Source organism: Saccopteryx bilineata, chromosome 1 (genome assembly GCF_036850765.1).
Source record: "Saccopteryx bilineata isolate mSacBil1 chromosome 1, mSacBil1_pri_phased_curated, whole genome shotgun sequence".
NCBI lineage: Eukaryota > Metazoa > Chordata > Mammalia > Chiroptera > Emballonuridae > Saccopteryx > Saccopteryx bilineata.
Genome location: NC_089490.1, coordinates 168,207,039 through 168,219,466, shown reverse-complemented (window position 1 = coordinate 168,219,466; position 12,428 = coordinate 168,207,039). Strand labels below are relative to the sequence as shown.

At 42.3% G+C, this 12,428-nt stretch overlaps 2 protein-coding genes across 11 annotated transcripts in view; one reads left to right on the top strand and one right to left on the bottom strand.

Moving 5' to 3' along the window:
• The window catches only part of PALLD (palladin, cytoskeletal associated protein), a 583,598-nt gene that overhangs the window by 499,724 nt on the left and 71,446 nt on the right, over positions 1–12,428 (top strand). The window lies entirely within an intron of this gene.
• LOC136337775 (3-oxoacyl-[acyl-carrier-protein] reductase) overlaps positions 4,828–12,428 on the bottom strand; it is a 115,353-nt gene continuing 107,752 nt past the window's right edge. Inside the window, exon 6 of the mRNA XM_066279560.1 lies at positions 4,828–5,148. Coding sequence (XP_066135657.1) covers positions 5,052–5,148 — 97 coding nt within the window. The 3' untranslated portion in view covers positions 4,828–5,051. The remainder of the gene's footprint in view (positions 5,149–12,428) is intronic.

Genomic DNA, 12,428 nt, shown 5'->3' with positions numbered 1-12,428 from the left:
TGGGCTAGCAGCTGAGTCACAGTCTCTGTGATGCAGGGACTCTGGCTGCTCTGTGTCTGCTCCTGCTGTGTGTATGTATCTATAGTGTCAGTAGCTCCCAGGCAGACCCAATACGGCTTCTACAACTCTACTTGGAGCTCAGTCTTGCTGGGTATTTATTTTCTTTCTAACCCTGTCATTTTGATTTTGTCTACTTATTAAGCCAAATACGAATCTGAAAATGAAAGACAAGGATAATCAAACTGGACTCTTAAATGTTTGCTCAATGTTACTGTGGGTTTTATAGTTTCATTTTACTATAGTGTTCTTACATCTATAATTAGGGTATATTTCAAAATCACATTGGTAGTGCATGATCTCATAGCCTGTGTAATAAAGGCAATCATTGGTTTAAATACACAAGCTAGCTGTGTAGCATTCACAGAGTAATCCCCCAACATTATTAATATTCAGTCATTGAAATAATTAGCAAAGATTTGATGAAGACTGAATATCTTAAAACAATATTTGGTTGTACAGTTAGCTCTGCTCTCTCAGGTATGGGTTTTTTTTTACCTAATGGCTTTTGGATTATCTTCTGACTTTGAAATAAACAGCCCATCCTTTCATCACTATGCTTTGGGTCTGGTTTCAAATATAGTATCCCTTCGGAAACTTCCATTTTAATTTTATTTTTTTAATTGTTATTTATTGATTTTAGAAAGAGAGAAATATCAATTTATTGTTCCACTTATTTATGCATTCACTGGTTGATTCTTGTATGTGCCCTGACCAGGGTTCAAACCCACTAGCTTGACGTATTAGGACGACGCTCTAACCAACTAAGCTCCCCTCTCTTATTGGTAATAGGCATTCAACTAAATATGAGTCGGGAAAAGACTGACGGCAACCTAGCTCTTAGCAGTCAGATTAAAGGTTAAAATATTATGAAACCACAGGATTTTATGGAACCTAGGGGTCATCTTTGGCAAGGTTTACATACACCTGCTGTTTTTCTTGGCAGCCCAGAAATCTCCATGTTGGCGTAGGTATCTTGAGTTAATGGTGCAGCTGTCTTGAGTTTAGAAATGCATCAGTGACTCCTAAGTGTAGCTTCTGCTGGCTTTCGTTTTCTGAACTAGCTGAAGAAAAGGCTGTTACCCAGGTCTGTCTTCTGATAGGCTGCTTATTAAAGCTCAGATAACCCATATTGCCCGAGGTCTCTGTTGGATTCTCATAAAATAAAGAGACTAGATGAAATGAGCTCCAGTAACCTTCTCAGCTGTAATGGTCCCATGCTATGTAGGAAGGGAAATCAAAGGCATTCCCAGCTCATTACCTCTGCTGCTTTCCTCTTCACCTTCTTTTCGCACTCACATGGAATGTTTGGTGAAACATATAAGAAGTTGATGACCTTATGGGATGGTATTTCCTAGTCCTGAAGCAGCAGAAAGATGTATCTCAGGTATCTATCTAGCCTGAAGAAGTGTCACCTTCTAGGTCAAATTGTGTATGCATAATCGGTAAAACTGTATTAGAAATAAAGCTTCAAAGTCCCAAGTGCCCGTTACCTCCCAAAATGACGATAAGAGTGGTTAAACGAATGTGCAGTTTTGAGTGTATCACAGTATACAAAGATCAGGGAAATAGTGTCCCGTGGTCCAGTGCTAGCTTCTAAGCATGGCTACGGTGGCTTTGCCAAAAAAGAATTCTAAGTGCATGGCCCATTAGTGGGCCATGTCTCACAAATAAGAGACTTCCATGCAAACATTCTGGAATTCTTTATGCTAATTTGTATTTCAGAAGATAATACGTTTTGGACATTCTGTAATTTGGGAAACGTGGGATAATTAATGAATTGGTATAACCTCTAAGCTAAGGGGACAAAAAAGTTTAGCTGCAAAAAAAAAAAAATCCCTGTTTCCACCTGGTTGGGAATTTATCTTCTCTGGTTAGCTCAAGTTAGAGAAAAGTTTACATAGTTTAAAAAAGAACATTTTCAGCGTTTACATATGATTTTCAGTGATCTAAGTTCTTAGACCTCAGGATAAATACAGTATTTATATGCGGTACAAGTTCTGTTGACATAATGCTGTGGTCATATTTCTAGCCCATTATTTCAGGTAATAACGATGGGAACAATCAGAAATGCTTCTCATTGTATACCAGTTTTGAAGTGTACCTTAGTAAACGCTTTTGCTATTTTAATAGCCAAAGAGGTGCATCACATGAATTCAAGGCCTTCCATATTAGGCGTTTGGAATCACATGAGGTACTTCAGAAAAATGGAGACTAATTGAATGCAGAGGATTCTGTGGGGCAGAGTGAATAACTCAGTCAAATGATGTCACCCAAGGGTAGCAAGCCCATACCCGAAAACCTGGCAGCAGCTTACCCTTACCAAGCCACCTGAGACATTTCCTGGGCTGGAAGCAGTGTTAACGGAAAATGGGAGTTACCTGCCAAACTTACCACACCTTGCCAAAATATGGGTACCTCTCATATTGCCTGAAGAATAATTGCAGCCTTACTTTTTTTTTCTTTTTACTAAACCTCTGTGCAAGTGCAGAAGAAGTCGGTGCTGCTTGTATTTTAGCAGACTAGAGAAGGGCAATGGAGATGTGCTTCCCCTGCCCATTAAAGATGGGGCTTACTGGTGTGCATTCACTGTGCATTACCATCTCTGAGGAAAGTAATGTATCTGATTGTGCAAATCAGAGAGCTCTGACAAAGAGCTCTGATTTTGTTCTGTTTTGTTTGGGGCCACTATTCCTCCAACAGACAGTTATTAGATCACCTGTAAAAAATGAACAATCATGATGGACCAAGTCTGGAAATCAAGGTGGCCCTTGATCGATCTTTCTTTATATACAAGCCCAAATGAATTGCCTTATTCATTTATTCAGTACTGTTCATTTCAGTGTCTTCATATAATTCTATGTTAATTCTTCCAACATTCTCATGAAATCATTATTCAGCCTTTAGAAATTTAAATGCATATGTTTCACAGAAGGAAAAACTGAGCCTTGAGAGGTGAGAGTGCTGCTCAGAGAGGTCAGCAGCACGGAACTCAACGTGGAGCTTTTGCGAGCTCCAGCCTCCCCTCAACACCACGCACCCTTCACGTACAAGGCCTCCTGATTTCTGTGGTGTTCTAACCCATGGGAGTCTAATTTTATCTACAATTTATTAGAATATATGAGGTGCAAAAAAGTTGTGCAACAGGAAATTGAACTATAATATCCCACGGCATATCTTCCCTGCCAACTTCCTCACAAATAGAGGATGAATTCCAAATATTGAAAAGTTACTCCTGGAGTATGACATACTCGGAAATCTCTCCATATGCTTTAAAAAGCCAGCAAACAGAGCCAGTATGGTTCGTTGACTCCGCAAATGCAGCGTGTTCTATGCTCAGTGTCCCCCTGAATGAATAAGAGGTGGACCAGGCCCTCCTGTGGGCTGGGGGAGGGGAGGGCCCTACAGCAGAATGGATTGATTCCACCGGCAGTTGAAGTAGACACAGAGTCGGCAGTTGAAGTAGACACAGAGTCGTCAGAGGATGGGGTGACCAGCTCTGTGGGGGGTGGGGAGAGGGGAAGCTGCAGGAGGGAGCCAAGGCCTGCCAGTGGAGAAGTTTGATGAAAGTTGAATCCAGGTGGGGAACGCAGCTTAGTGGTGTGTCCAGAGGCGGGAGGGGTTGTACATCCAGAGGAGGGTTGGCAGCTTAAGTGACTGGCCAGGAGCCCGCATGGAGGGAGGTGAGGAGGGCTTCACCAGACTGTGAAAGGCCTCGCTTGTCACATCCTAAGAGTCGTGGAAAACGTGCAAATAGCTTTTTCTATGAAAGGACACACTCATAAATTGATCGGAATATTTTCTATCTGTCCATATAAGAAGTCTTTTGATTTCTCTATTTCAAAAATCAGTCTCTATGTGATTGATATGCCTATGCCTTATTCATAGGTTCAGTCTCTGAGTTGTGAGAAGTCTCTCTGGATGCTTTAAAAAGGCATATTAGGACCTATTTATGGCTTCTTATTAACACCTTTGTTCCTTTGCATAACATCCTCTGGTTTTGATTACCCCATTAGACAGGTTGTTATGAGTTTAAAAGACTCTAGACTCAAAATTTCTTTAGAAAGAAAGATTTATTCATACAAGGAACTCAAAAAATCAATAGAAAGAAAATGTTGCTGGGAAATAAAGCCACAGTTCTGAATATTAATGTACTGTCTGCTCCCCAAGGATGAGAGAGCAGCCTGGATGAAGTAGCCCTGCTGATCTTTCTACCACTGATTATTTAACAAGCCCCCCTTCTTAATCGTTAGTGAAAAACTCTCAGTGGCATCACAAATTTCAAATTAATGTGGTGTGAAGGAGTGAGGCTTGCTCTTCCTATAACTTGAGAGCAAATATTTGTTCCCGAATCATTATTTTTGTTCCTCTTTTTTTTCTCATAGTGATTGCCTTTGGTCATTTCATTACTAAATTATCTTCTCTAACATGAATTCAACTACTAATGCTGTGACTTCAACTCTTAAAACATACCATGAACCAAGTACATACATTACAACGGATTGGAGAAAAGGTCTCTAGTTAGACAATGCATCCTGATAGATTTGGCTTTCTCGCCTTGAAACGAAGTTCTATAACCCGCTTTCTTCTTCTTTGCCAACAAAATTCATTGTCCTATCGTGTATATTGTACATTTGTTCAATTTGCATCCACCACATGTGTTCCTGTTTTCATTCTTGGATGTAAGATCTAGAACAGAAAATAATATTTGAAGTGCTCTCATTGGAAGCACACCCACACAAAGTGAAGGTTCAAGTTTGTGTGTCATTCATTTTCACGTTGGCTTTTATACCTTGGGTAACTGAGAGCTAGATTTGTCTGTTTGATATGTATAATTTAAGGAGCTACGGGTATGTGGTGATTAACCTATACTTAAAGCCTTAAATAACATATAGGACATCAGTGTCAATTCCAATAACATTTGGTCCACAAAGGGTTTTCCTCTGTAAGATGAGAAAGAGGTGGGATTATTTTGCAAGTGTCATCTATAAATATTAAACAGCAGTATGTGAAGGAGAATAGGTCTGGCGCATAAGAGGACAGCAGGGAACAATCCATGTAGAATTTTGCAGCTTGCTGCTTACAGGTGACCTGTTAAAAGAGAAAGAATGTCATGGTAGTGATGTGTAACAGAAAGAAAATGTGTTACAGTAATTAAGGGGACTGATTATCATTCAGATTTATGTAAATTACAGTCTGACCAGAGTAAGGTAATTGTCCTCTCAGTGCAAGTTTATGCCCTATAATCAGCATTCTGAGGAGCAGCAGTTCTAAAAGAGCATGGTCCTCACACCGGTGTGATCAACCTCACCTGGGATATTGTTAGAAATTAAACTTCCTGGGCCCCACCCCACTCCTACTGAAACTCTGAAGGGGACTTGGCAATCTGTGCTCTTTCAAGCTCTCTGTGGTTCAACATAGTTTGAGAACCACTACTGTAAAAGAATTTATTGTCCCTTAAGTAAGTGAGATTTGGAAGTAATGATCAACCTATGCCAGGCCATCCATTTCTTACCCAGTTCTAGAAATAAGCAGTGCAGGTGACCCTTGAATGCTGTGGGAGTCAGGGGAACCCACCCTCTGTAGAGTAAAAAGGTCATGATTAATAACATTTTTTAAAATTTATTTTTTATTTTATTTTAGTGAGAGGAAGGGAGGCAGAAAGAGACTCCTGCATGCGCCTGCACTGGGATCCACCCAGCAAGCCCACTATACTCTTCCCATCTGGGGCCCTTGCTCCATTGCAACCAGAGCCATTCTACACCTGAGGCAGAGGCTATAGAGCCATCCTCAGTGCCCAGGCCAACTTTGCTCCAATGGAGCCTTGGCTGCGGGAGGGGAAGAGAGACACAGAGAGGAAGGAGAGGGGGAGGGGTGGAGAAGCAGATGGGCGCTTCTCCTGTGTGCCCTGGCCTGGAATTGAACCCGGACTTACACACGCCAGGCCGACGCTCTACCACTGAGCCATCTGGCCAGGGTTTGTGATTATCTTTTGATTCTCCAAAAATGTAACTGCTGATAGCCTACTGTTGACTAGAAGCCTAACCAATAACATAAATAACCTATTAACACATATTATGTATATCTATCAATATTATGTACTGTATTCTGACAATAAACTAAGCTAGAGAAATAAATGTTACTAAGAAAATTATAAGGAAAAGACATTTACTGTACTTATTAAAATCCACATATAAGTGGACCTACACAGTTCAAACCCATGTTGTTCAAGGGTCGGCCGTACTGTCATTTGTGGCTAGCAATATTAACAAGAAAAAAAGGTTAATTTGGCAACAGAGGCCAAAGCCAAACATCATTGTAACACTTGTTAGTGAAGAAAAGCTTGAAATTACTGGACTAGCCAAAAGGGGACTGGATGTCAGAGGAGCCCTGTCTTCCATTCTGGTTTTAAAGGCTTTCTAGTTGAATTGAACTGAAAGGTCAGCTGGGAAAAGATGGGAAATGGATCATCTGTTCTTCTTCTTTCAAATAACGGGAAGATCTTTTTGAGGGCAGTGTGGCTCTCATACCCTTTGACTGAATGATTTCTAGAAATTTTTCCCACGGAAAACACAAAACAAGTATGCGAGTTGTACAAAGGATCTTCATTGCCATACCTGCCACACCATTGGTACTAATGAGTACTTGAGATCCTGTCTGTCATTAACAAAGAATGGCATATCTGTCCTAGGGAATGCTATGGAACCATTACAAAGCACAAAGTAGAGCTGTACTGACATGGAAGGGCATCCATGAACGTGTGTTGGGTCGCAGAGGGGAAATGTGCATGCTTGATTGCATTTTTGTAAACAAAAATGCACATTCTAAACGTGTGTGTGTGTTATGGATACTTATATTTCCTAGTAAAGATTCTAGAAAGGTCGCTCCAAAACATTCACAGTGTTTCTCCTGGGGAGTTGGAATTACATGAGGGTGGGTAGTTATGGGGGAGAAATTTCACTTTTACTTTCTTAGAACTTTATCTTTCTTATCCTTGAATTTCCCACCATGAATGCTTACTTATCCTTCTGAGAAAAAGAAAAAAAAAGATTAGGAAGAAACTAAGTCCAGGAAATATTACAAGACAACTAATTAGCAGTAGAACTAACTGTGGTGCTCTGGCCCCCTCTTTCCCAGTCAGTGTTCTTCGGGATCGTTAGAGCTAGAATTTAACCTCATCTACTCATTTTAGCGGTGAGAAAACTGAACCCAGAAGGGCGACGTGACTGGAGAGCAGCCCCCTCAGGTTGTGACAGAGAAAACTAAGTAGAAGCCTTTGTACCCCCTCCCCACCCCTCCTCACCTACCTTCCACCACCCCCCCAACATGAAAGTGAATAAAGCTGAGAGCAGGTCCTGCTTGCGGAACCATGGTCACTCATGCAAGTATGAGCCTGCCACTCTATCTTGTCCTAGGGCTTCTCCTTGATGGGTTCTAAGACTAATAATTAAAGTGTCAATTTGTGTAATTTAGAGATTGACCGTACTAATCTTTGTGGTCTGTCACTGGAAACGGAGCTATTGAGCAAGAACCATTGTTCACTGCCTTTCAACTCGGCAAGTAGACCGTGCAATCTGGGCACGGTTCTCCCCGGAGTCCTTGTCTCTCGCTCTTTCTTTTTTCTTTTTTCCTTAAAAGAAGACTTCTCACACCATCACTGACCCTAAAATAATTTGAAGGAAATGTAAATCCACTCAGTAGATTAAAGGAGACAACTGAAAGCGAAACGTCAGGATAGTTGTCAGACTTAAAACTATTCTAAGTTCCAAGAGTGGAAAAATGGTAGAATTCAAGCCTTCTTTGTAGACTCTACTGTCAATCCAGGCCATAAATAGTTGAAAGGAGAGGCTTTGACTCACTCACACTGAATAATTAATTATTCTAAGTCATGGTCTTTTGCCAAGTAATGAGAAGATTAAACTCTCTGAATAGATATATTTCATTTTTGGACTTTATCAATGTCTGAAGCTACTTGGAGCTCTGATTTCAGGAAAGAAAGAAACTATTTCAAGACATTTCTTAGTAGTGTAACTAATTCTAAGTTCACTGCAGACACAAATGAACTCTCCCCTAAAATGCAGCATGAGAAGAGGACTCATCACACTCCATAGAGAGGGGAGGCTGTTTTGCAACTCTTCCTGCAGAGTACGAGAATTTGTTCCTTAAAGCAGAATATACTGATTTCAGTCCTCAGCATGAGAGCCACTCACATGGAGACATAAATTAGTCCTAGTGTATTGCAACATTCTTGAACACGGTCACATTCCGACTGGGTGCACCAGTTGACTTTTGTCTTTATCTCTCCTTGGCAACTGATAGCATCTGAGGAGGAGATAAGCTGCCCCTGGAGAACTGAGCTGTAATGGGTTCCAGACCTCTGCATACCCATGGCGCAAGCGCCTCTTTTGAAGACTCAGGGTTATGTTAAGTGCTTGGGATGTTTTGTTGTTAGTTGCTTTTCAAGAAGCCAGATCAAATTTATTCATTGTATAAACTCCAGCAGGGGAAGAGGTGTATATTTTTTAAGGTGATCCCTGTAATGTTCCAGCAGATTTTCCTTGGGGAGAAAAAGGATAAAGGAAGCGACTGTATACTTTGGCGCGTGGCAGTTTTTTGTAGTAACAATGACTTCATTGACAAACCTGTCGGGACCCCGATGGCTGCTTTTATAAGTTCGAACTGAATTCTCTGCGAGATTCTGAGACCTTAGAGAGGATTTCAGCACCCACCCAACTGAAAGTCCATAGTTTATCAATATTGAAGGGAAGTGAAAGGAAAGGAAAATTTCTTGAAAGCCAAAGTTTGACATTATACTTAGATACAACCCCATTTAAAATTTAGAAACCTCATTAGTAGGTATTACTTTGCCTGTTTTTAAAGAAGAAAACACTGGAGTTTGGAGAGATAAAGTAACCGGAAGCACGGAGAGTCAGACCACATGTGCTGACCTTATGACCCTGCACACAGCAAGATAAGAATGCAGAACCAGCCCTGCTCCATTCCCCCCCCCCACTGGAAAAAGAGATCCTGGCGTAGCTTATTCTCTTCTGTTAGGCACACATATGCGTGAATAAGGTAAACTTTGGTTTCATGAAATATAATGAATAAACACCTAGTCAATTACTCAATGTATACTGCTCACAAAAATTAGAGCATATTTCAAAATGAATATGAAGTGATTTTAAAAAAGAAACATTTGATTTTTTTTCTATTAAACAAGAACATCAGAAAAGCAAATGACAAAGAAAGTTGTTCAATTATGCAAATGAGATGCAAAACCCACTTTTATTTCATTGGTGAAAATGCACTATACAAAAGGCTGAAAGTACTGGAGTATCTGCATGTTTCCTGATCCCCTAATTTTTGTGAGCAGTGTAGTTGTTTAATTGTAAAATGCAATAAACTCCCATAAGCCTCCCTCATACTTGAAAAAAACGAAGACATGAAGGTGCTGATGACAAAAACAATGTTTGGACCAAGTAGAGAGCCAGGGAACTTGGTTTGCCTGGCTCCCGAGGTTGCAGTGATCCGCCAGCGCTGAGTGGGGGGCGGAGCTTGTGAGGCCCTTGGCCTGTGTCTGTCTGCCTCCTGGGAGGGGTATCATCCTTGTAGGGCCCCGCTGCCTCCAGGGCACAGATGCTCTCCCTTCAGCCCCCATCCCGCCAAGAATTCAGAAGATAAGAGAAAAACATTTCCCTGACTGTAAAATGACCTGTTTTTAATGTGGTGTATCTAGGCATACACTATTAAGCTCCCTCATAAAAAGTCCTCGGAAAGAGGCAATTCTTCACATTCCAAACCTTCGTGAACAGCCTGAGAAACCCAGCCCACCGCAGGGAAAGTCGGTTTCCTTTTGCCACTTACCTAATTTCTAATGATATTTCTAATTCTGCTGTTAGTAATACATTCTCTTAGGTCTAGCTCAGAAGTAGCCAAGTGTTGGACAAAACATGCATTTTGTAAAGCCAGAAGCCACGGCCAGGGCCACTATCACAGCAGCCTGGCCCACGCAGGTTCGCATTGGATTCGGACAGTCGGTAAAGAAACAAAGGAGCCAAAAGCTGATGGGCTGTCATCTTTAATCCTAGCTTGCACCCGGCGGGCAAGTAAAAACACACACTGGGCTCCAAAACCCACTCACATTCAGTGCTCACAAAGCTACTGACTTATCCGAGTTTCCTAGAATCAAAGGTTTCTAGCTCACCATCCTTATTCTCCTCAGTTCCCCATCTCCTTCCTTATCCCAGATACAAACTCTGTACAAACTGGCATCTCACTCAGTACTCCGCCATCTTGGCTGCTTCTCCTGGCCTCCTCCATGTGGCCTCCTTCTGCTCTCTGCTCTGCTCTCTCTTCTAATGATAATCTCAGGAACCAAGAGCAGCAAACTCTCGTTCTGCCCCCATTTTATATTGTAGCTTCACAACCTCTAATCCAATATACAAAATAGGGAAGTCTCTAATACAAAGTCACTTCTCTGAGGCATGATTGGATTGTACCACCCCACATCAAAAAGGGTGGGAAAGGCTTAATCCCAAAACCAAGCCCCAGGCTACAAGGATTCTCAACACACATTAATATCACCTGGGCGACGGCCTCACATGGGCAGCGCCATTTTTAACAAAGTGAGCATAATACATTTTATCTGCCCAACACATTTCTAACTCCGGCTTCGCATGCGTGTCCCCAGATCCTGCCACAGGACCTGGTCCATACTGTGGGCAGGTGAGAAAAATCTGCTGAACCAGTGAATTGGGCGGGGCATCCCTGAAGCAGAAGCCAGTGGGCGGGGACAAGTCTGCTGGGCCAGCATGTGCACCATTTCCTACAGTCTCTTGTCTTTGTCTCACTTCTTACATCCTCTCTTCCCTTCCTCCCTGGGTGTCTCAGGCCTGCCGATCACACCACCATTCATGCCCCACTTTGGAGACTGCCGACCTTTCTCCGTCTCCTGAACATGCATCCCCTCCCCCCATGCCCCGTCGCATTAGAAGTGGCCAACATATGTAAGACAAGAGAAAGAAGCAGGATAAAGCTTTATTTGGCAAGTTAATAGGATAGTTGTCCGATCTCTTGTGAATGTTTTTGAGTGTGTTTCAAACCTTTTCTATTGGAGGACTTAGACTTTCGCATTCTAAGGAGTAATTTATCAAAAATTATGAATGATAGAAGTTATTAAAAACAAAACAAAACAGTGATTCTTATTCCCATTGAATAAGCACATAGGTGACATTCGTGGAAACCCTAAATAATAGCCCATTCTAGCAAATACTCATGTTGAAAAATCCATCATATTTTGTGTCTCCTGGAAAAGTGTGACAGCCTCCTGGGAAATAGAGGCAAGAACTTGCTTTGAAGGGCAGAGAAAGGGAGTCCAGTAAATTCTGGTGGCACTCATGCCAGCTTTGTCACCAGAACTTAGCTCTTGGTGACAGTGGAGTGGATCTGGAAATCACCTGCCCTTCTGAGTGAGTCTGACATGTAGAAGCTTCCCAGCAGGGCTGCAGAAGTGGAGGGGATGGTGACGTAGTGCCCCCCACACCCATGCCATCTGAGTAGGAATGCCAATGGCCTTTACTTCAGACATACAGTGCTGCACAAGTTGAAAGCTAAATAAATTAAGTTGCACATTGAAGAAAGAGAGACTATACCCAGCGACGTGGATCCCACTGCTTTAATGAGGTTAAATGCTCTTACTCCTGTTTCAGGCCACATACTGCTTGCTGGCTTTCCAGGGTTTCATGAGGGTGAGTGTTGTGTCTGTTTTGTTCAATACTAGATTTCTTGCTCACCAAGCTTAGTGAGCAAGAGGCAGAATTTAAAAAAAAAAAAAAAAAAAAAGACCATCCCCCAAAGTTAACAGTAGGTACAAGAGTTTGTATTTGCTGTTTGAACTTGAGTTTTGGTTATTTTGTAAGGGCATTAAATATCCCCTTAAGCCATGACAATAGATTTATTCTCTTTTGTGGACTGTTAGATGAATGAAGTAACCACTATTTCTCCTGATTGATTCCCTATAATGTTTTCTGGGTGTAGCCATCAAGAAATCTTCATAGTGTTGGCCCTGGCTGGTTGGCTCAGTGGTAGAGCGTCGGCCTGGCGTGCAGAAGTCCCGGTTCGATTCCCGGCCAGGGCACACAGGAGAAGCGCCCATCTGCTTCTCCACCCCTCCCCCTCTCCTTCCTCTCTGTCTCTCTCTTCCCCTCCCACAGCCAAGGCTCCATTGGAGCAAAGATGGCCCGGGTGCTGGGGATGGCTCCTTGGCCTCTGCCCCAGGTGCTATAGTGGCTGTGGTCACGACAGAGCGACGCCCCGGAGGGGCAGAGCATCGCCCCCTGGTGGGCAGAGCGTCGCCCCCTGGTGGGCGTGCC